The 25884-nt window shown below is 44.7% G+C and overlaps 2 protein-coding genes across 3 annotated transcripts; one reads left to right on the top strand and one right to left on the bottom strand.

The window, feature by feature from the left end:
* Positions 1–3651: 3651 nt before the first annotated feature.
* LOC117344980 lies at positions 3652–23892 on the bottom strand. Of its 2 annotated transcripts, none has more exons than XM_033907896.1 (4): positions 23790–23892; positions 4788–6204; positions 4561–4626; positions 3652–3999 (listed from the first exon to the last, which is right to left on the bottom strand). In XM_033907896.1, the coding sequence occupies exons 2-4, from the start codon at positions 6139–6141 to the stop codon at positions 3899–3901; spliced, it is 1521 nt and encodes a 506-aa protein (XP_033763787.1). In that variant the 5' UTR covers positions 6142–6204; positions 23790–23892; the 3' UTR covers positions 3652–3898. The 2 variants fall into 2 exon arrangements, with proteins under 2 accessions (XP_033763787.1, XP_033763777.1); XM_033907886.1 differs by lacking the exon at positions 23790–23892 and adding an exon at positions 12631–13079.
* LOC117340518 (KH domain-containing protein 3-like) lies at positions 12886–19602 on the top strand. Its single transcript, XM_033902281.1, has 2 exons — positions 12886–12939; positions 18118–19602. Exons 1-2 carry the CDS (start codon positions 12886–12888, stop codon positions 19600–19602), a joined length of 1539 nt encoding a protein of 512 aa, XP_033758172.1.
* Positions 23893–25884: the final 1992 nt, after the last annotated feature.

Raw genomic sequence — 25884 nt, 5'->3', positions numbered from 1 at the left:
CTATCGTTATACTGACATCACCATACAACACAAACCGGTCATCAGTCGTTATACTGACATCACCATACAACACAAACCCGTCATCAGTCGTTATACTGACATCACCATACAACACAAACCCGTCATCAGTCGTTATACTGACATCACCATACAACACAAACCCGTCATCAGTCGTTATACTGACATCACCATACAACACAAACCCGTCATCAGTCGTTATACTGACATCACCATACAACACAAACCCGTCATCAGTCGTTATACTGACATCACCATACAACACAAACCCGTCATCAGTCGTTATACTGACATCACCATACAACACAAACCGTCATCAGTTGTTATACTGACATCACCATACAACACAAACCCGTCATCAAGTCGTTATACTGACATCACCATACAACACAAACCCGTCATCAGTCGTTTATACTGACATCACCATACAACACAAACCCGTCATCAGTCGTTATACTGACATCACCATACAACACAAACCCGTCATCAGTCGTTATACTGACATCACCATACAACACAAACCCGTCATCAGTCGTTATACTGACATCACCATACAACACAAACCCGTCATCAGTCGTTATACTGACATCACCATACAACACAAACCCGTCATCAGTCGTTATACTGACATCACCATACAACACAAACCCGTCATCAGTCGTTATACTGACATCACCATACAACACAAACCCGTCATCAGTCGTTATACTGACATCACCATACAACACAAACCCGTCATCAGTCGTTATACTGACATCACCATACAACACAAACCCGTCATCAGTCGTTATACTGACATCACCATACAACACAAACCCGTCATCAGTCGTTATACTGACATCACCATACAACACAAACCCGTCATCAGTCGTTATACTGACATCACCATACAACACAAACCCGTCATCAGTCGTTATACTGACATCACCATACAACACAAACCCGTCATCAGTCGTTATACTGACATCACCATACAACACAAACCGGTCATCAGTCGTTATACTGACATCACCATACAACACAAACCCGTCATCAGTCGTTATACTGACATCACCATACAACACAAACCCGTCATCAGTCGTTATACTGACATCACCATACAACACAAACCCGTCATCAGTCGTTATACTGACATCACCATACAACACAAACCCGTCATCAAGTCGTTATACTGACATCACCATACAACACAAACCCGTCATCAGTCGTTATACTGACATCACCATACAACACAAACCCGTCATCAGTCGTTATACTGACATCACCATACAACACAAACCCGTCATCAAGTCGTTATACTGACATCACCATACAACACAAACCCGTCATCAGTCGTTATACTGACATCACCATACAACACAAACCCGTCATCAGTCGTTATACTGACATCACCATACAACACAAACCCGTCATCAGTCGTTATACTGACATCACCATACAACACAAACCCGTCATCAGTCGTTATACTGACATCACCATACAACACAAACCCGTCATCAGTCGTTATACTGACATCACCATACAACACAAACCCGTCATCAGTCGTTATACTGACATCACCATACAACACAAACCCGTCCTCAGTCGTTATACTGACATCACCATACAACACAAACACGTCATCAGTCGTTATACTGACATCACCATACAACACAAACCCGTCATCAGTCGTTATACTGACATCACCATACAACACAAACCTGTCATCAGTCGTTATACTGACATCACCATACAACACAAACCCGTCATCAGTCGTTATACTGACATCACCATACAACACAAACCCGTCATCAGTCGTTATACTGACATCACCATACAACACAAACCCGTCATCAATCGTTATACTGACATCACCATACAACACAAACCTGTCACCAATCGATATACTGACATCATACGTCACCTACTAGTCCTCGTTATGTCATCTGATATTGTACGTTACCGACATCAGGGACGATATACCAGTGACCAATGTAACAGAGCTGCTTGATTATTTTAAGCAAGTCATTGGTACACGCATTGATTTTCAAATACAAACAAAACTATCTGTTATGGTTGTTAAAATGACATTGTTTCGCGACATGTCATTTAAAAGTTGTAAATTGTAAAAAGATCATTGAGTTTGACGACAGCATTGATAGTAAGATCATATATCATATTAAACAATGTTCTCTCTGAAGAACAAATTCCCTTCGACAATTATCTAATCTCGACCAAACATTGGGAAATAAGACTATCACCATCTGGCCATTTAAACACTTTATTTGGTTTTACTAGCAGATCGCGTAAACAAGGCTGGCCATGTCAACTCGGTGTGGAACATGACGGGGTTCCGCGGGACGACATTATGAAGTAGGACTAGAAGTCTGAGGGCCGTGTATATATAAACAGACTATAATAGGTTTATGTAGATGACTGTAAGCAATGCTCGTTATTACCCGGCACGATGTTGACTTAAGATCTGGACACCCTTATACGGGACGAAGTTAGGCCAATACACATGTTGTATACCAGAAAGAAAGATGGTGTGAAGTTATTATTTTCAAAAAGAAACTCCATGTGTTGTAACTGCCGTGAAAACAGTAATGAATCGTAACTATTAAAACTGACCTCATTAACGTTAACAACAGCTCATGAGTATAAACCAACAGTACGGCTGCTCGAGGTTGATTAATTATAGCATTAAACACAACCAGTCAGACACGTTACGACGTATACCAGTGAGGGTTAGTGTGTTGGTTATAAACTTGTCGGGTTCCTGTTATTATAAAGACAGGGTACATGTGGGAAACGCGTTCACCACAGTGTTAACCACGTAAAACAGACACGCCCTGGACACACACTGGACATACCCTGGACACACACTGGACACACCCTGGACACACCCTAGACATACCCTGGACACACCCTAGACATACCCTGGACATACCCTAGACACACCCTGGACACAAACTGGACATATCCTAGACATACCCTGGACACACACTGGACATACCCTGGACACACCCTAGACACAACTTACACATACCCAGGACACACAATGGACACCTACTGGTGTTATAAACACTCTGGACACACACTGGTGTAATAAACACTCTCGACACACACTGGTGTAATAAACACTTTCGATAAACACTGGTGTTATAAACAATCTGGACACACACTGGTGTAATAAACACTCTGGACACACACTGGTGTAATAAACACTCGACACACTGGTGTAATAAACACACTGGACACACACTGGTGTTATGAACACTCTAGACACACACTGGTGTTATAAACACTCTCGACACACACTGGTGTAATAAACACTCTGGACACGAACTGGTGTAATTAACACTCGACACAAATATTGGTGTAATAAACACTCTTGACGCACTGGTATTATGAACACTCTAGACACACACTGGTGTAATTAACACCCTCGACACACACGTGTTATAAACACACTCGACACACTGGTGTTATAAACACTCTCGACACACACTGGTGTTATAAACACTCTCGACACACACGTGTTATAAACACACTCGACACACATTGGTGTAATAAACACTCTCGACACACATTGGTGTAATAAACACTCTCGACACACACTGGTGTTATGAACACTCGACACAAACTGGTGTTATAAACACTCTCGACACACACTGGTGTAATAAACACTCGACACACACTGGTGTAATAAACACTCTCGACACACACTGGTGTTAGGAACACTCTCGACACACACTGGTGTAATAAACACTCTCGATACACACTGGTGTAATAAACACTCTCGACACACACTGGTGTAATTAACACTCGACACACTGGTTTAATAAACACTCTGGACACACACTGGTGTTATAAACACTTTCGACACACACTGGTGTAGTTAACACTCTGTACACATACTGGTGTTAACCTTACCGTCGGTACTGCCCTGACCAGTATTGGCCGGGGTCACTCTAGCATGACCGCTAGCTTCGTTGGTTTCTAAAACAAAATATGCAATCAATGACGAAAGAGCATTGTGGCCTACACCAAATGAAACATTACTGTATGGCATTACTTAATGTGACAGTGACATCCTTAAAACGCTGCTGGGGGAAATGCATCACATGTTTATCAGGAGAAGTGTGATATGCAATGGATACAGGTCAAAGGGCAGGGATCATGTCAGCACGGGGCATATTCAAGGGTAAAGGGTCAGGGGTCAATGGTCATGTGACAAGGAGATACGCTATACTCTGCGCCACACGACGGGATGTCAACAGGGATCTGAGGACCTCTCAATGAACACGCAAAAAAGATGTGATTAAACGATCAGAAGTTAACGGAGAGAAATGTAGATAAGTACAACGATTAGTGAAAGGGGAATTTGTCATTTGAAGGTCAGAGGTCAAGAAGACAGGAAATGGAGGGATATCAATCTACGGTCAAGGACACGAGGGTAATTGTATCATGCAAAATGTGCATGTGTCCCATTTCCAATTTGGGTGATAAGGAGCAGGGGAAGTGGGACGAAAATCAATATCCGGGATCACGCTAATTTACCCTTGGTGTTACTCGAGACCTTACTGCCCTCTACCGTCGATTGCTGACTGTCTTCCTCGACCGTGTCTATAAGAAATTATAGAAATACCGTGCCTGATCACAATCATGCTGCATTCGTTACATCATCACTTTTTATCTTGATTAACGATTTTGAGAAAAATTGAGCAAACTGGATTAGATATTCTGTAATACTGATATTGAGCCACCAAAGGACCAACATGACTTACCACGGCCTCGCGGTTGTATTCGTCGTTTGTGGATCATCCGGAGGGTGTCGGGGGAGAGTTTAAGTACTCGGATTTTTTTCAAGACGGCGTTCTTCTCCTCAATACTAGTAATCCTGTCCTTGATTGACTTGACCTCGATTTCTATCCCCAGTAGGGAGTTTTTTATCTCGTCCTCCTCGTGACGAACCGTAACGGCCTCAACCTTCAACTCGTACGTGCGGTCGGAAACTTGCTTAAGCTCGCGCTCTAACCGAATATGTTGTCGCTCGCTCACCGACTTCCACTCGCGCACTCTGTCCATGTTCTCTTCTGTGCGGTCAAGTTTGAGGCCGAGTTCCTCCTTGTCTCTGTGAGACCGTGGCGTTTTGTCTCCTAGTGTCGTGTGCAGCCCGGCTATCTCCTCTTGTTTCTGTCGTTGCTGTTGGTCTAGTTTCTCGATCTTATTGGTCACAGTTTCCAGACTTGATTTCAGTTTCGTTTTCTCTTTTTTATGACTGAGGTGCTGCCTGTGTAGGTAGGAGAATGTCTTGTGTTTACGCTCCAGACTGCGCTCTGCGTCTCTATGTTTTGCGTTAAGTCGGAGGATGTCCTCCTCTAGGTTTTCCTTGTATGAGTTGTTGAAGAAGATTTCCTGAAGGAGTCTGTCGGGGTAGGCAGCGTCCTCACTCACCCATTTCTTCACGGCGTGAGAGACTTCCACCACCGCCACACACACCTCCTCCATCAGACTGCCGTGGACGCTGCCTTCACTGACAAACTTGTCAAATGGCGATTTAAGTTCCCCGTAAGTTAGAATATTCGTGTTGATCTGGTCAATTTTCCCCTCGATGTCCGCCTTGTAACCCTTTAATGCCTCGTCGTAATCAAACACAGGTCGGATATCTAGACTTCCCATTTCTTCTATAAAACTTTTGCAGTATTTCTGAAGGTGTTCACGTGTGCATTTCACGAGCTTTTCTCGTATTCCAGGTATAGTTGTCTCAAACGCTTTGGCTCTATCACATATATACAACAGGTTTTCATAACTTTCTGATTCTCTCATTTCTGGACGTATTTCCCTGAATTTTAACTTGTCTGAGAATTCTTTCCATGTTTTAAAATCTGTTGCATCCATTTCCCAGGAGCGGAGGAGTTCCAGAAGACACTTATCACACTCGGCATAGTCCACTGCCTTCCGGTCTAGGTACTTCTTGGCGAATTTACGTATCTGTAGACATACGTCATTAACCTTACTAATGATGGCCTTGTACTCCGCCTCGCGCGTGGGCGGAGGGTGTTCCCGCCTCCGGACTGTCTTATCCGGTACGTGCGCGGGAGGTGGCATATCTTCCCAGGTAACGCGCGGCATCCTCATGAGGTTACCTACCACGTGGCCACTCCATCACCTTGTCCATTCCTCACCATACGCCCTAACATCCTGAAACAGAAGACAAACGTTTAGAAGAGTTACCTAATGACAAGTGATGTACGGTAAAAAAATATTCGGAGCTTTTCATTCATCACAGTCGGTATGTAGGGTGTGACGTCGGTAGCTGAGCTGTAAGACATTACTTAAAATGGGTTAATACTACCGAGGACTGCATGCTCCTTTATTAATCTACACGAGAGCAATGCTAACATTTGAAAAATTTATTTTTCCTAACCTCAGATAACATAATCACTATTTTAGTGTTATCTAGTGCCTATAGTTTGTCAATATCTCCCAGGTTCCATTTCGCCATTCCGGATCTATAAAATGTCCATATATTGATATTACGTGGTAAAATTACATCAGCCTTTCCCGGGGATCATTGCTATACATATCTGGTCATCATTCCGGGTGTGGTCAGTCACGACTAGGTTACCGGACAAAGCTACATGGTGCGGTTACAGCTGTATGACGTGATGGCACGTGGTCATTACTAAGGGGCGAAAATCCGAAATATCGTCTAACACAAGACTAGCTGACTTGAATATATTTGGAAAATAATGGTGATTACATGTATATTATGGTTGTGTTACTATCGCTACTAGTCGCGATTACAAGTTAAGCACCTGTGTATTTTGATGTATCAAATTAATGGTAGCATATTTCTGCCATCGTGTAATTTTAGGTCGTAAAGTGACCTAAAATAATACAATGGCAGAAATAGCCACAATAGGAATCATTCCTCTGTTGTAGCTGCCGGAAACCAAGCCGTCAGGAATGTCGTAAATAGTCACGATATACGGATGGTGACACTGGCACTCGCTGATAATGAGACAATAGGCGATAAAAACACAGCTCTATCGCCTTTGTATAAAAAAGGTTTTAAACAGGCCCCATATTTAAAAGTAACAATTGGAGCATACTGATCGATGTAACCGGTCGTCATCACAAATGACAAGTGGTGTTTTAGGGTTAGAATCCCTTGGTCCGTGGAGTAAATGATATACTGAATCAATGTTCATCAATAAAGAATGTTTTGTTTAAAACACATGTTCATCAACATTGGATCATAACAGTTTATCCGCAGTCTCTGTCACATAATCAAATATCAATAACATAGACACAGAGCCAATTTAGCCGTATTCATCATATAATCAGCTCTTTTGTCACGCAATATACTCAATGGAAACACTATTGTAATGTCATACATACATGACATCGCACAATTGTATCGGCAATGAAAAATTTACAGTCTGACTCGTTTTAAAACAATCCCTTATTCGTTTTAGCACAATCCCTGACTCGTATTTAACACAATTCCTGACTCGTATTCAACACAATCCATGACTCGTATTTAACACAATCCATGACTCGTATTTAACACAATCCCTGATTCGTTTTAACACAATCCCTGACTCGTTTTAACACAATTCCTGACTCGTAATTAATACAATCCTGACTCGTTCTACACAATCCCTGACTCGTATTTGACACAATCCCTGACTCGTATTTAACACAATCCCTGACTCGTATTTGACACAATCCCTGACTCGTATTTGACACAATCTCCGCCTCGTATTTAACACAATCCCTGACTCGTATTTACCACAATCCCTGACTCGTATTAACACAATCCCTGACTCGTATTTAACACAATCCCCGACTCGTATTTAACACAATCCCTGACTCGTATTTAACACAATCCCTAACTCGTATTTGACACAATCCCTGACTCGTATTTGACACAATCCCTGACTCGTTTTAACACAATCCCTGACTCGTATTTAACACAATCCCCGACTCGTATTTAACAAAATCACTGACTCGTTTTAACACAATCCCCGACTCGCATTTAACAAAATCCCTGACTCGTATTTAACACAATCCCCGACTCGTATTTAACAAAATCACTGACTCGTTTTATCACAATCCCCGACTCGTATTCAACACAATCCCTGACTCGTATTTGACATACGGGCGCTATAACTGATCTAGCAATGTTTTCATGAAATTTGATGAGAGATTTACACGGTTGTCTAGTGCGGTTCATTGTTTGGGGTTTCTTCTAAAAATGGACTATGGTACCACCAAACCCCAGACGAAAGTTACTCCCTATTATTAGCCCCGAAGCCCTAAACCATTTCTATATAAATACCACCTGAACTATTCCGGATAATTCACCCGGAATCATTTCCAGGTCATTCGACAATTAACTACGGACGTGTTTCTTGATCGGAATCATTCCTAGCACTGTTTACCGGGGACCTAGGTTCCCCAACTATTAGACAGTTCCCATTCCCTCCATATCCGTGTCCATTTCATTGGATTTCGAACCAAAAAAAATCCATATTACAGCCACACTCTCGTAGTATCAAACGCACGTGTCGAGTACCCAGATCAATATGTGTAACGTGAACAGATGACGTGTCAGATTTAAGAGATTTTCCCCATAGAAACGCCATCCCTAACACTGCTGGACATGTGTCTGTGAGTCTGAGAACGGTAGAACCGCCATCCCTAGCACTGCTAGACAGGTGTCTGTAGGTCTGGGTACGGTAGACACGTCATCTCTAACACTACTAGACAGGTGTCTGTAAGTCTGGGTACGGTAGAACCGCCATCTCTAACACTGCTAGACAGGTGTCTGTAAGTCTGGGTACGGTAGACACGTCATCTCTAACACTACTAGACAGGTGTCTGTAAGTATGGGTACGGTAGAACCGCCATCCCTAACACTACTAGACAGGTGTCTGTAAGTCTGGGTACGGTAGACACGTCATCTTTAACACTGCTGGACATGTGTCTGCGAGTCTGGGTACGGTAGACACGTCATCTCTAACACTGCTGGACATGTGTCTGCGAGTCTGGGTACGGTAGACACGTCATCTCTAACACTGCTAGACAGGTGTCTGTAAGTCTGGGTACGGTAGAAACGCCATCTCTAACACTACTAGACAGGTGTCTGTAAGTCTGGGTACGGTAGACACGTCATCTCTAACACTGCTAGACAGGTGTCTGTACGTCTGGGTACGGTAGACACGTCATCCCTAACACTACTAGACAGGTGTCTGTAAGTCTGGGTACGGTAGACACGTCATCTCTAACACTACTAGACAGGTGTCTGTAGGTCTGGGTACGGTAGACACGTCATCTCTAACACTACTAGACATGTGTCTGTAAGTCTGGGTACGGTAGACACGTCATCTCTAACACTACTAGACAGGTGTCTGTAAGTCTGGGTACGGTAGACACGTCATCTCTAACACTGCTGGACATGTGTCTGCGAGTCTGGGTACGGTAGACACGTCATCTCTAACACTGCTAGACAGGTGTCTGTAAGTCTGGGTACGGTAGAACCGCCATCTCTAACACTACTAGACAGGTGTCTGTAGGTCTGGGTACGGTAGACACGTCATCCCTAACACTACTAGACAGGTGTCTGTAAGTCTGGGTACGGTAGAACCGCCATCTCTAACACTACTAGACAGGTGTCTGTAAGTCTGTGTACGGTAGAAACGTCATCCCTAACACTGCTAGACAGGTGTCTGTAAGTGGGTACGGTAGACACGTCATCTCTAACACTACTAGACAGGTGTCTGTAAGTCTGGGTACGGTAGACACGTCATCCCTAACACTACTAGACAGGTGTCTGTAAGTCTGGGTACGGTAGACACGTCATCTCTAACACTACTAGACAGGTGTCTGTAAGTCTGGGTACGGTAGACACGTCATCTCTATCACTACTAGACAGGTGTCTGTAAGTCTGGGTACGGTAGACACGTCATCTCTAACACTGCTGGACATGTGTCTGCGAGTCTGGGTACGGTAGACACGTCATCTCTAACACTGCTAGACAGGTGTCTGTAAGTCTGGGTACGGTAGAACCGCCATCTCTAACACTACTACTAGACAGGTGTCTGTAGGTCTGGGTACGGTAGACACGTCATCCCTAACACTGCTAGACAGGTGTCTGTACGTCTGGGTACGGTAGACACGTCATCTCTAACACTGCTAGACAGGTGTCTGTAAGTCTGGGTACGGTAGACACGTCATCTCTAACACTGCTAGACAGGTGTCTGTAAGTCTGGGTACGGTAGAACCGCCATCTCTAACACTACTAGACAGGTGTATGTAAGTCTGGGTACGGTAGACACGTCATATCTAACACTACTAGACAGGTGTCTGTAAGTCTGGGTACGGTAGAACCGCCATCTCTAACACTACTAGACAGGTGTCTGTAAGTCTGGGTACGGTAGAAACGTCATCCCTAACACTACTAGACAGGTGTCTGTAAGTCTGGGTACGGTAGAAACGTCATCTCTAACACTACTAGACAGGTGTCTGTAAGTCAGGCTGGGTACGGTAGAAACGTCATCCCTAACACTACTAGACAGGTGTCTGTAAGTCTGGGTACGGTAGACACGTCATCTCTAACACTACTAGACAGGTGTCTGTAAGTCTGGGTACGGTAGACACGTCATCTCTAACACTGCTGGACATGTGTCTGCGAGTCTGGGTACGGTAGACACGTCATCTCTAACACTGCTAGACAGGTGTCTGTAAGTCTGGGTACGGTAGACACGTCATCTCTAACACTACTAGACAGGTGTCTGTAAGTCTGGGTACGGTAGAAACGTCATCCATAACACTACTAGACAGGTGTCTGTACGTCTGGGTACGGTAGACACGTCATCCCTAACACTGCTAGACAGGTGTCTGTAAGTCTGGGTACGGTAGAACCGCCATCTCTAACACTACTAGACAGGTGTCTGTAAGTCTGGGTACGGTAGACACATCATCTCTAACACTACTAGACAGGTGTCTGTAAGTCTGGGTGCGGTAGAAACGTCATCTCTAATACTACTAGACAGGTGTCTGTAAGTCTGGGTACGGTAGAAACGTCATCCCTAACACTACTAGACAGGTGTCTGTAAGTCTGGGTACGGTAGACACGTCATCTCTAACACTACTAGACAGGTGTCTGTAGGTCTGGGTACGGTAGACACGTCATCTCTAACACTACTAGACATGTGCCTGTAGGTCTGGGTACGGTAGACACATCATCTCTAACACTACTAGACAGGTGTCTGTAGGTCTGGGTACGGTAGACACGTCATCCCTAACACTACTAGACAGGTGTCTGTAAGTCTGGGTACGGTAGACACGTCATATCTAACACTACTAGACAGGTGTCTGTAAGTCTGGGTACGGTAGAACCGTCATCCCTAACACTGCTAGACAGGTGTCTGTAAGTCTGGGTACGGTAGAAACGTCATCCCTAACACTGCTAGACAGGTGTCTGTAAGTCTGGGTACGGTAGAAACGTCATCTCTAACACTACTAGACAGGTGTCTGTAAGTCTGGGTACGGTAGAAACGTCATCCCTAACACTACTAGACAGGTGTCTGTAAGTCTGGGTACGGTAGACACATCATCTCTAACACTACTAGACAGGTGTCTGTAGGTCTGGGTACGGTAGACACGTCATCCCTAACACTACTAGACAGGTGTCTGTAAGTCTGGGTACGGTAGAACCGCCATCTCTAACACTACTAGACAGGTGCCTGTAAGTCTGGGTACGGTAGAAACGTCATCCCTAACACTGCTAGACAGGTGTCTGTAAGTGGGTACGGCAGACACGTCATCTCTAACACTACTAGACAGGTGTCTGTAAGTCTGGGTTAGGTAGACACGTCATTCCTAACACTATTAGACAGGTGTCTGTAAGTGACCCACCATTATAACGAATTGGTCCACCACTACAATGAAGTGATACATCATTATAACGAATTGGTCCACTCTAATAAAGAATTGGTCCGCCATTATAACGAATTGGTCCACTATTATTACGAATTACATTGTTACCAGTGATAGAGAAGAATTTAACAACTTGATCAAAACTTATATCACCACTGCTTAGATCATCACTGTGGTGATGAAACTTTGTTTTTTGACCAATAAGAACGACGCTTTCTATTCACCGCATTGAAATCTGTTTTTTTTTCGGTTCAGATGCAAATGAAGCAAACGTAGAATAACTTGTTATTTAGCTGTACTTCTACAAAAACGTTGTGGTTTTTTGATAAAATATTCATTAGACAACAGCCATGTAAGGAAAACTTACCAGGTAAGATTGAAAAAAAAAACCCAATGGAGTTGCGTTGAGTAGCCCATTCAAAATGGCGTCGTCATGTTGTCTAGCGTAACGTCACAAGGACACGGCGTCACAGATTATTACTCTCATTCCCGCGTTTTTTGTTTGTTGTTTTTATACGCATAGAAGTTTTGCTCTTTTATCGTCTTTAAAGCATGAAATCAAATACAAAACGAACAGTTTCCCGTTGAATATGACATATATTTCACGAGTTATATTCAGCGAGAGACCATTCAATACACTCGGTAGTCATCAGTATAAAATTGATTGGACAAGCTTACCTTTAACTAAATTACCAAGGTCCAATTACAATCCACTTGATACAATATCCACTTTATACAATATCCACTTGATACAATGTCCACTTGATACAAGGTCCACTTTATACAATATCCACTTTATACAATGTCCACTTTATACAATGTCCTGTATTTACTCAGACAACATTTACGTAATCGAGATCGTAAATACATTGGTCGTGATAAACACTCCGAGTCACACCCAGTCCCTCCTTATCCCGGTAGAAAGTGGTGAATATGAAGTCCCTACACTCTCATGTCACAACTAGTTCTACAAAACGGCAGATGCCGGTAGACCGTGGGAGTACACCCAGTGTCTGGAGAAGGCTCGGAGAGTCCGGTTATGATAGCGAAAACCTCGGCCGCTAGAAGTATAGATGTGTATTGGCTTGAATGTGTATTAGTCCTATAGCGGAGATTAAGTGAAAAAGAATGCAAAGGCGTTTGTTGAGGGGACGTGTACAGATACCGAGGACCAATTCTACCTGGCTAAGCTTGTCAAATATGGAACACCACTCTTTAAATACACCTAGTACATACTGGATATGGAGAATCTTATCTAGCCCTAGTCAGGAACTTCCGAGGTACAGATGTATGAGTCAGGTTAACTGATCGATCTGGGGAAACAAGACACATTAAGGTGGGAAAGTACTACCCGGGGTGTAAATATACCCATGTAGGGGTGGGAGAGTACTACCCGGGGTGTTAATATACCCATATAGGGGTGGGAGAGTACTACCCGAGGTGTAAATATACCCATATAGGGGTGGAAAAGTACTAACCGGGGTGTAAATATACCCATATAGGGGTGGGTGAGTACTACCCGGGGTGTAAATATACCCATATAGGGGTGGGAGAGTACTACCAGGGGTGTAAATATACCCATATAGGGGTGGGAAAGTACTACCCGGGGTGTTAATATACCCATATAGGGATGGGAGAGTAATATCCGGGGTGTAAATATACCCATATAGGGGTGGGAGAGTACTACCTGGGGTGTAAATATACCCATGTAGGGGTGGGAGGGTACTACCCCGGTGTAAATATACCCATATAGGGGTGGGAAAGTACTACCCGGGGTGTAAATATACCCATATAGGGGTGGGAAAGTACTACCCGGGGTGTAAATATACCCATATAGGGGTGGGAGAGTACTACCCGGGGTGTAAATATACCCATATAGGGGTGGGAGAGTACTACCCGGGGTGTAAATATACCCATATAGGGGTGGGAGAGTACTACCCGGGTTGTAAATATACCCATATAGGGGTGGGAGAGTACTACCCGGGGTGTAAATATACCCATATAGGGGTGGGAGAGTACTACCCGGGGTGTAAATATACCCATATAGGGATGGGAGAGTACTACCCGGGGTGTAAATATACATGTACCCATATAGGGGTGGGAGAGTACTACCCGGGGTGTAAATATACCCATAAAGGGGTGAAAAAGTACTGCCCGGGGTATAAATATACCCATATAGGGGTGGTGGGAGAGTACTACCCGGGGTGTAAATATACCCATACAGGGGTGGGAGAGTACTACCCGGGGTGTAAATATACCCATATAGGAGTGGGAAAGTACTGCCGGGTGTAAATATACCCATATAGGGATGGGAAAGTACTACCCGGGGTGTAAATATACCCATATAGGGGTGGGAGAGTACTACCCGGGGTGTAAATATACCCATATAGGAGTGGGAAAGTACTACCCGGGGTGTAAATATACCCATATAGGGGTGGGAAAGTACTACCCGGGGTGTAAATATACCGATATAGGGGTGGGAGAGTACTACCCGGGGTGTAAATATACCCATATAGGGGTGGGAGAGTACTACCCGGGGTGTAAATATACCCATATAGGGGTGGGAGAGTACTACCCGGGGTGTAAATATACCCATATAGGGGTGGGAAAGTACTACCAGGGGTGTAAATATACCCATATAGGGGTGGGAAAGTACTACCCGGGGTGTAAATATACCCATATAGGAGTGGGAAAGTACTACCCGGGGTGTAAATATACCCATATAGGGGTGGGAAAGTACTACCCGGGGTGTAAATATACCGATATAGGGGTGGGAGAGTACTACCCGGGGTGTAAATATACCCATATAGGGATGGGAAAGTACTACCCGGGGTGTAAATATACCCATATAGGAGTGGGAGAGTACTACCCGGGGTGTAAATATACCCATATAGGGGTGGGAGAGTACTACCCGGGGTGTAAATATACCCATATAGGGGTGGGAGAGTACTACCCGGGGTGTAAATATACCCATATAGGGGTGGGAGAGTACTACCCGGGTTGTAAATATACCCATATAGGGGTGGGAGAGTACTACCCGGGGTGTAAATATACCCATATAGGGGTGGGAGAGTACTACCCGGGGTGTAAATATACCCATATAGGGATGGGAGAGTACTACCCGGGGTGTAAATATACATGTACCCATATAGGGGTGGGAGAGTACTACCCGGGGTGTAAATATACCCATAAAGGGGTGGAAAAGTACTGCCCGGGGTGTAAATATACCCATATAGGGGTGGTGGGAGAGTACTACCCGGGGTGTAAATATACCCATACAGGGGTGGGAGAGTACTACCCGGGGTGTAAATATACCCATATAGGAGTGGGAAAGTACTGCCGGGTGTAAATATACCCATATAGGGATGGGAAAGTACTACCCGGGGTGTAAATATACCCATATAGGGGTGGGAGAGTACTACCCGGGGTGTAAATATACCCATATAGGAGTGGGAAAGTACTACCCGGGGTGTAAATATACCCATATAGGGGTGGGAAAGTACTACCCGGGGTGTAAATATACCGATATAGGGGTGGGAGAGTACTACCCGGGGTGTAAATATACCCATATAGGGGTGGGAGAGTACTACCCGGGGTGTAAATATACCCATATAGGGGTGGGAGAGTACTACCCGGGGTGTAAATATACCCATATAGGGGTGGGAAAGTACTACCAGGGGTGTAAATATACCCATATAGGGGTGGGAAAGTACTACCCGGGGTGTAAATATACCCATATAGGAGTGGGAAAGTACTACCCGGGGTGTAAATATACCCATATAGGGGTGGGAAAGTACTACCCGGGGTGTAAATATACCGATATAGGGGTGGGAGAGTACTACCCGGGGTGTAAATATACCCATATAGGGGTGGGAGAGTACTACCCGGGGTGTAAATATACCCATATAGGGGTGGGAAAGTACTACCCGGGGTGTAAATATACCCATATAGGGGTGGGAGAGTACTACCCAGGGTGTAAATATACCCATATAGGGGTGGGAGAGTACTACCCGGGGTGTAAATATACCCATATAGGGATGGGAAAGTACTACCCGGGGTGTAAATATACCCATATAGGAGTGGGAAAGTACTACCCGGGGTGTAAATATACCCATATAGGGGTGGGAAAGTACTACCCGGGGTGTAAATATACCGATATAGGGGTTGGGAGAGTACTACCCGGGGTGTAAATATACCCATATAGGGGTGGGAGAGTACTACCCGGGGTTTAAATATACCCATATAGGGGTGGGAGAGTACTACCCGGGTTGTAAATATACCCATATAGGGGTGGGAGAGTACTACCCGGGGTGTAAATATACCCATATAGGGGTGGGAGAGTACTACCCGGGGTGTAAATATACCCATATAGGGATGGGAGAGTACTACCCGGGGTGTAAATATACATGTACCCATATAGGGGTGGGGAGAGTACTACCCGGGGTGTAAATATACCCATAAAGGGGTGGAAAAGTACTGCCCGGGGTGTAAATATACCCATATAGGGGTGGTGGGAGAGTACTACCCGGGGTGTAAATATACCCATATAGGAGTGGGAAAGTACTGCCGGGTGTAAATATACCCATATAGGGGTGGGAAAGTACTACCCGGGGTGTAAATATACCCATATAGGGGTGGGAAAGTACTGCCGGGGTGTAAATATACCCATATAGGAGTGGGAAAGTACTGCCCGGGGTGTAAATATACCCATATAGGGGTGGGAAAGTACTACCCGGGGTGTAAATATACCCATATAGGGGTGGGAGAGTACTACCCGGGGTGTAAATATACCCATATAGGGGTGGAAAAGAACTACCCGGGGTGTAAATATACCCATATAGGGGTGGGAGAGTACTACCAGGGGTGTAAATATACCCATATAGGGGTAGGAGAGTACTACCCGGGGTGTACATATACCCATATAGGGTGGGAAAGTACTACCCGGGGTGTAAATATACCCATATAGGGGTGGGAGAGTACTACCCGGGGTGTAAATATACCCATATAGGGGTGGGAGAATACTACCCGGGGTGTAAATATACCCATATAGGGGTGGGAAAGTACTACCCGGGGTGTAAATATAACCATATAGGGGTGGGAGAGTACTACCCGGGGTGTAAATATACCCATATAGGGGTGGGAGAGTACTACCCGGGGTGTAAATATACCCATATAGGGGTGGGAAAGTACTACCCGGGGTGTAAATATACCCATATAGGGGTGGGAAAGTACTACCCGGGGTGTAAATATACCCATATAGGGGTGGGAGAGTACTACCCGGGGTGTAAATATACCCATATAGGGGTGGGAAAGTACTACCCGGGGTGTAAATATACCCATATAGGAGTGGGAGAGTACTACCCGGGGTGTAAATATACCCATATAGGGGTGGGAGAGTACTACCCGGGGTGTAAATATACCCATATAGGGGTGGGAAAGTACTACCCATGGTGTAAATATACCCATATAGGGATGGGAGAGTACTACCCGGGGTGTAAATATACCCATACAGGGGTGGGAAAGTACTACCCGGGGTGTAAATATACCCATATAGGGGTGGCAAAGTACTACCCGGGGTGTAAATATACCCATATAGGGGTGGCAAAGTACTAACCGGGGTGTAAATATACCCATATAGGGGTGGGAAAGTACTACCCGGGGTGTAAATATACCCATATAGGGGTGGGAGAGTACTACCAGGGGTGTAAATATACCCATATAGGGGTAGGAGAGTACTACCCGGGGTGTACATATACCCATATAGGGTGGGAAAGTACTACCCGGGGTGTAAATATACCCATATAGGGGTGGGAAAGTACTACCCGGGGTGTAAATATACCCATATAGGGATGGGAAAGTACTACCCGGGGTGTAAATATACCCATATAGGGATGGGAAAGTACTACCCGGGGTGTAAATATACCCACATAGGGGTGGGAAAGTACTACCCGGGGTGTAAATATACCCATATAGGGATGGGAGAGTACTACCCGGGGTGTAAATATACCCATATAGGGGTGGGAAAGTACTACCTGGGGCGTAAATATATCCATATAGGGATGGGAATGTACTATCCGGGTTTTAAATATTCTTATATTGGGCTGGAAAAATATTGCCGCTTAGGTTTTGGTAAGAACATTTTCTTATGCTGTGTTTTCCAACCAGGATCAGCTGAACAAAAGCTGCAACAAACAAGCTCCAACTGGAGTGCGGTATATCACCAACAAACAAGCTCTAATTGGAGTGCAGTATATCACCAACAAACAAGCTCCAATTGGAGTGCGGTATATCACCAACAAACAAGCTCCAACTGGAGTGCAGTATATCACCAACAAACAAGCTCCAACTGGAGTGCAGTATATCACCAACAAACAAGCTCCAACTGGAGTGCGGTATATCGCCAACAAACAAGCTCCAACAGGAGTTCGGTATATCACCAACAAACAAGCTCCAACTGGAGTGCAGTATATCACCAACAAACAAGCTCTAATTGGAGTGCGGTATATCGCCAACAAACAAGCTCCAATTGGAGTGCGGTATATCACCAACAAACAAGCTCCAACTGGAGTGCGGTATATCGCCAACAAACAATCTCTAATTGGAGTGCGGTATATCGCCAACAAACAAGCTCCAATTGGAGTGCAGTATATCGCCAACAAACAAGCTCCAATTGGAGTGCGGTATATCACCAACAAACAAGCTCCAACTGGAGTGCGGTATATCACCAACAAACAAGCTCTAATTGGAGTGCAGTATATCGCCAACAAACAAGCTCCAATTGGAGTGCGGTATATCGCCAACAAACAAGCTCCAATTGGAGTGCGGTATATCACCAACAAACAAGCTCCAATTGGAGTGCAGTATATCGCCAACAAACAAGCTCCAATTGGAGTGCAGTATATCGCCAACAATCAAGCTCCAATTGGAGTGCGGTATATCGCCAACAAACAAGCTCCAATTGGAGTGCAGTATATCGCCAACAAACAAGCTCTAATTGGAGTGCGGTATATCACCAACAAACAAGCTCCAATTGGAGTGCAGTATATCGCCAACAAACAAGCTCCAATTGGAGTGCAGTATATCGCCAACAATCAAGCTCTAATTGGAGTGCGGTTGATCACCAACAAACAAGCTCCAATTGGAGTGCAGTATATCGCCAACAAACAAGCTCCAATTGGAGTGCAGTATATCGCCAACAAACAAGCTCCAATTGGAGTGCAGTATATCACCAACAAACAAGCTCCAATTGGAGTGCGGTATATCGCCAACAAACAAGCTCCAACTGGAGTGCGGCATATCGCCAACAAACAAGCTCCAACTGGAATGCGGCATATCGCCAACAAACAAGCTCCAACTGGAGTGCGGCATATCGCCAACAAACAAGCTCCAATTGGAGTGCGGTATATCGCCAACAAACAAGCTCCAATTGGAGTGCAGTACATCACCAACAAACAAGCTCCAATTGGAGTGCGGTATATCGCCAACAAACAAGCTCTAATTGGAGTGCGGTATATCGCCAACAAACAAGCTCCAACTGGAGTGCGGTATATCACCAACAAACAAGCTCCAATTGGAGTGCGGTATATCGCCAACAAACAAGCTCCAATTGGAGTGCGGTATATCACCAACAATTCTCACGGAAGGTGTTGACAGACAGCATCAGACAGGAAGACCAAGTGTCAATACTTATACGGTGTAGGTCGGTGTTGATGTTAGGAATGAGCGGCTACTGAGAACAGGTACAAAAAGTGTTGATCTTAATCTGATTACCACCATATAGGGAGCATTAACATACATACATTATTGACCTATTTTTTCAGTGTCACAATGCAAACAATGACAATTCGTGGGGGTTAGTATAAAGTTGTCTTAAAATCTCCAAACACTCATATATATATATAATATGCCATTAGGTACAATATATAGGTCAGTACTCACAATAAACCAAGGTCGCGTTAAAAAAACGGCAGTGGAAATAAGGTGAAAAAGATTACCCGGTGTAATTCTATTTTGAACAGTGTCTGGAGCGACGACGTTTTATAACAGGTAGTTCAGTCGAACTATGAAGTCCAAAGATCGACCCCTTCCCCCTCCCATGGAGATAATCGAGACCCCTCCAACCCATGTCAACAGGTGGTACACACTCAGGGGAAATCAGGACCCCTCCCAACCCGTGTCAACAGGCGGTATACACTCAGAGGAAATCAAGACCCCTCCAACCCATGTCAACAGGCGGTACACACTCAGAGGAAATCAAGACCCCTCCAACCCATGTCAACAGGCGGTACACACTCAGAGGAAATCAGGACCCCTCCCAACCCGTGTCAACAGGTGGTACACACTCAGAGGAAATCAGGACCCCTCCAACCCATGTCAACAGGCGGTACACACTCAGAGGAAATCAAGACCCCTCCAACCCATGTCAACAGGCGGTACACACTCAGAGGAAATCAGGACCCCTCCAACCCATGTCACCAGGTGGTACACACTCAGAGGAAATCAGGACCCCTCCAACCCATGTCACCAGGTGGTACACACTCAGAGGAAATCAGGACCCCTCCCAACCCATGTCAACAGGCGGTACACACTCAGAGGAAATCAGGACCCCTCCCAACCCATGTCAACAGGCGGTACACACTCAGAGGAAATCAGGACCCCTCCCAACCCATGTCAACAGGTGGTACACACTCAGGGGAAATCAGGACCCCTCCCAACCCATGTCAACAGGCGGTATACACTCAGAGGAAATCAGGACCCCTCCCAACCAATGTCAACAGGTGGTACACACTCAGAGGAAATCAGGACCCCTCCCAACCCATGTCACCAGGTGGTACACACTCAGGCGAAATAAGGACTATATATTCGTATGTATTTTCACTGGGGCAAACAACTGCAGATATGATATAAGAACGTGAGCACGAGACCTTATACAGAATACAAAATACATTAGTGATCTTCATTTATCGACATTGAACAGATCAATTTATTAAAATGAAATCCCATTTGACATGTTTTCATGACCGATACCCCAAAAATCTGAAACTGTTTACCGGCATGGCGTTGATCAATCACAGCCAAGGTTTGATCTACTTAATATACAGTGATCGATTCAATACCCAAGGTGCGACATTAAAAAGTGTTTAAAACTCCGTCTTTACAGTTTGACTTTTTTGGAATCAATATACACGCACGCATTTATCAAACATTTTCGTTATTGAAGTTTCAATATTTGAAAAGAGAAGCATGACTTTTAAATCGGCCCTACTGGATTGTGACATCATAAAGGTCTCCTGCGAGGAACATTCCTAACCCGTCCACACGTAATGGTGTTAACTCTTCTAGTTATACTTACCTAAGCGATACACGGGTATAACATACGGCAGGAGACACGGTCAGACGGGTATAACATATGGACAGGAGACACGGTCAGACGGGTATAACATATGGACAGGAGACACGGTCAGACGGGTATAACATATGGACGGGAGACACGGTCAGACGAGTATAACATATGGACGGTAGACACGGTCAGACGGGTATAACATATGGACGGGAGACACGGTCAGACGAGTATAACATATGGACAGGAGACACGGTCAGACGGGTATAACATATGGACGGGAGACACGGTCAGACGAGTATAACATATGGACAGGAGACACGGTCAGACGGGTATAACATATGGACGGGAGACACGGTCAGACGGGTATAACATATGGACAGGAGACACGGTCAGACGGGTATAACATATGGACAGGAGACACGGTCAGACGGGTATAACATATGGACAGGAGACAAGGTCAGACGGATATAACATATGGACAGGAGACACGGTCAGACGGGTATAACTTCGGATGGGAGACACGGTCAGACGGGTATAACATATGGACGGGAGACACGGTCAGACGGGTATAACATATGGACGGGAGACACAGTCAGACGGGTATAACATATAGACAGTAGACACGGTCAGACGAGTATAACATATGGACAGTAGACACGGTCAGACGGGTATAACATATGGACGGGAGACACGGTCAGACGAGTATAACATATGGACGGGAGACACGGTCAGACGGGTATAACATATGGACGGGAGACACGGTCAGACGGGTATAACATATGGACCGGAGACACGGTCAGACTTACACTTTACCGTCTCAGACAGACCTATAGGAGTTATATAGAGGACACACCTAAATCTGACACTTTACCGTCTCAGTCAGACCTACAGGAGTTATATAGAGGACACACCTAAATCTGACACTTAACTGTCTCAGACAGGTCTATAGGGGTTATATAGAGGACACACCTAAATCTGACACTTTACCGTCTCAGACAGGCCTATAGGAGTTATATAGAGGACACACCTAAATCTGACACTTTACCGTCTCTGACAGACCTATAGGAGTTATATAGAGGACACACCTAAATCTGACACTTTACCGTCTCAGACAGGCCTATAGGAGTTATATAGAGGACACACCTAAATCTGACACTTTACCGTCTCAGGCGGACCTATAGGGGTTATATAGAGGACACACCTAACTCTGACACTTTACCGTCTCAGACAGACCTATAGGAGTTATATAGAGGACACACCTAAATCTGACACTTTACCGTCTCAGACAGACCTATAGGAGTTATATAGAGGACACACCTAAATCTGACACTTTACCGTCTCAGACACCCTATAGGAGTTATATAGAGGACACACCTAAATCTGAGACTGAACCATCTCTGACAGACTTTGGAGTTATATAGAGGCCATTTTTAAACGTCTCAGACAGTCCTATAGGAGTTATATAGAGGACACACCTAAATCTGACACTTTACCGTCTCAGACAGACCTATAGGAGTTATATAGAAGACACACCTTAATCTGACACTTTACCGTCTCAGACAGGCCTATAGGAGTTATATAGAGGACACACCTAAATCTGACACTTTACCGTCTCAGACAGGCCTATAGGGGTTATATAGAGGACACACCTAAATCTGACACTTTACCGTCTCAGACAGACCTATAGGAGTTATATAGAGGACACACCTAAATCTGACACTTTACCGTCTCAGACAGGCCTATGGGAGTTATATAGAGGACACACCTAAATCTGACACTTTACCGTCTCAGACAGACCTATAGGAATTATATAGAGGACACACCTAAATCTGACACTTTACCGTCTCAGACAGGCCTATAGGAGTTATATGGAGGACACAACTAAATCTGACACTTTACCGTCTCAGACAGGCCTATAGGAGTTATATAGAGGACACACCTAAATCTGACACTTTACCGTCTCAGACAGACCTATAGGAATTATATAGAGGACACACCTAAATCTGACACTTTACCGTCTCAGACAGGCCTATAGGAGTTATATAGAGGACACACCTAAATCTGACACTTTACCGTCTCTGACAGACTTTGGAGTTATATAGAGGCCACATTTAAACGTCTCAGACAGGTCTATAGGGGTTATATAGAGGCCACATTTAAACGTCTCAGACAGACCAAAATGTGTTGCAAATATATGCAAAGGACAAACAAAAACTAACATAATGATTACAAACAAACGAACCTAGATATATAAAAGACACAATAGGGCCGTAATTACAAAGCTGTTGACAACTTCATATAGGTCCCTCCGTAATTAGCCAACTTAACTGTATACAAGGACAACTCGAAGTTATTTTCTCCTTTTAAAATGTCGTTGTCTACTATCGTTATTTAGTCATCACATAGCTTTATGTCTTCTAACGACACACACATGACGCGCTCTTTAGATAGTTGTGATTAATTAGTAGAGTGTTATTACGCCATGTATACTCACCACGCGCGTTACATCCTCGTCACAGTACAAAACCATATACAGATGGTACCTCACCGACACACCGGGCTATTTATGTTTACAAACCATAATGCCAATACTCGATACGAAAGCGCCTTTAATTATTGTTTAAAAATTATACATATATATTGGTAGGTACTGAAAGGCCAGGTAAATGTGCGTGCTTGGGCTTGAGATGTAAGGAAGATCCGCGTAATAAAAAGCTGTATATACAGGTATATTAATTTGTTCTGCCAGGTAACTCGTGCTGACAAGGTCAAGTATTGATGACTGAACACCAAACATTGAATTGATCTTCGAGACTTGAATGATTGTAAGCGTGCAAAGTTTGTGTAAATAGTGACTACCGATACAAACGATTGTGTATCTTTGTAAGTAATATGTTTTTATAACATTTTAACAACTAACAACGATTAATTATCTTGTCAACTATTGAACATCCGGATAGTAATTCGTTAGGCACCAACCTCCAGTGTAACCCTCTCATACTTCCTCTCTATCTGGAGCCTTCCTTTCTGGACTCAATCTGGAGTCCTTTCTGTCTAACACCCCCGCCCTCCAATCTGGACTCTCCCTGTCTGGAACCTCCTTATCTGGAGTACCCTCCAAACTGAACTCTCGATCCTATCTGGACCCTTACCTTTATCCTATCTGAACCTTCCTTTTCGGACCCTCCCTGTCTGGAACCTCCCTGCCTGGACCCTCTTTGCATGTCTAGACCCTCCCTAACCGTATCTTCCCTATCTAGACCCTCCCTAACCGTACCTTCCCTATGTAGACCCTCCATAACCGTACCTTCCCTATGTAGACCCTCCCTAACCGTACCTTCCCTATGTAGACCCTCCCTAACCGTACCTTCCCTATCTAGACCCTCCCTAACCGTACCTTCCCTATGTAGACCCTCCCTAACCGTACCTTCCCTATGTAGACCCTCCCTAACCGTACCTTCCCTATGTAGACCCTCCCTAACCGTACCTTCCTATTTTAGACCTCCCTAACCGTACCTTCCCTATGTAGACCCTCCCTAACCGTACCTTCCTATGTAGACCCTCCCTAACCGTACCTTCCCTATGTAGACCCTCCCTAACCGTACCTCCCCTATGTAGACCCTCCCTAACCGTACCTTCCGTATATGTAGACCCTCCCTAACCGTACCTTCCCTATGTAGACCCTCCCTAACCGTACCTTCCGTATGTAGACCCTCCCTAACCGTACCTTCCCTATGTAGACCCTCCCTAACCGTACCTTCCGTATATGTAGACCCCTCCCTAACCGTACCTTCCCTATGTAGACCCTCCCTAACCGTACCTTCCCTATGTAGACCCTCCCTAACCGTACCTTCCCTATCTAGACCCTCCCTAACCGTACCTTCCCTATGTAGACCCTTCCTATCCGGAAACTTCCGTGTTTGAGAAGGAGACTTTGATATATACAAAAACTAAAACAGAAACGTTCTTTATTGTTGATATTTTCTTAAAGAATCCAATTGGTCTCAGTCTAATCTGGAACCTTCCACCTGGAACCTCCCTATCTGTATCCTCCTTTTCTGGACCCTCCCTATTTGGACCCTCGATTATGGAAATGGCCTCAAGTGGTAATGGACCTCTAGCTTGTGGGAATCGTAAACTTCAGTCTGTGAGCAGCCACGTAACAACTGGGGGAGGACATCGTTACTTAGAGTCTGTTATGACGACCAACAACTCAGGTGATTAATTTGTCCGGGATCACAACCACCGCCGGAAGAGAGTATGACCGACTACTCAATGATTAATTTGTCCGGGATCACAACCACCGCCGGAAGAGAGGATGACCGACTACTCAATGATTAATTCGTCAGGGGCCTCAACCACCGCCGGAATCGAGGATCACCAACAACTCAGTGCTAATATTTGCTGTTATATATTGTTATAGGAAAACCTTCAACGAACAAAATGAATGATCAATTAAAATAATAGATAAATGATTTTATTTCTCAATAAAACGTTCATTTTCTATCAAAGAGACATTACAGGATAGGACCGGTCGGGGGAGTAACACAGGAACAACACCTTCTAACTATGAAAACTAGGTCAGAAAT

This window comes from Pecten maximus, chromosome 2 (assembly GCF_902652985.1).
Source record: "Pecten maximus chromosome 2, xPecMax1.1, whole genome shotgun sequence".
Taxonomy (NCBI): domain Eukaryota; kingdom Metazoa; phylum Mollusca; class Bivalvia; order Pectinida; family Pectinidae; genus Pecten; species Pecten maximus.
This window is presented reverse-complemented; position numbering and strand designations above follow the sequence as displayed.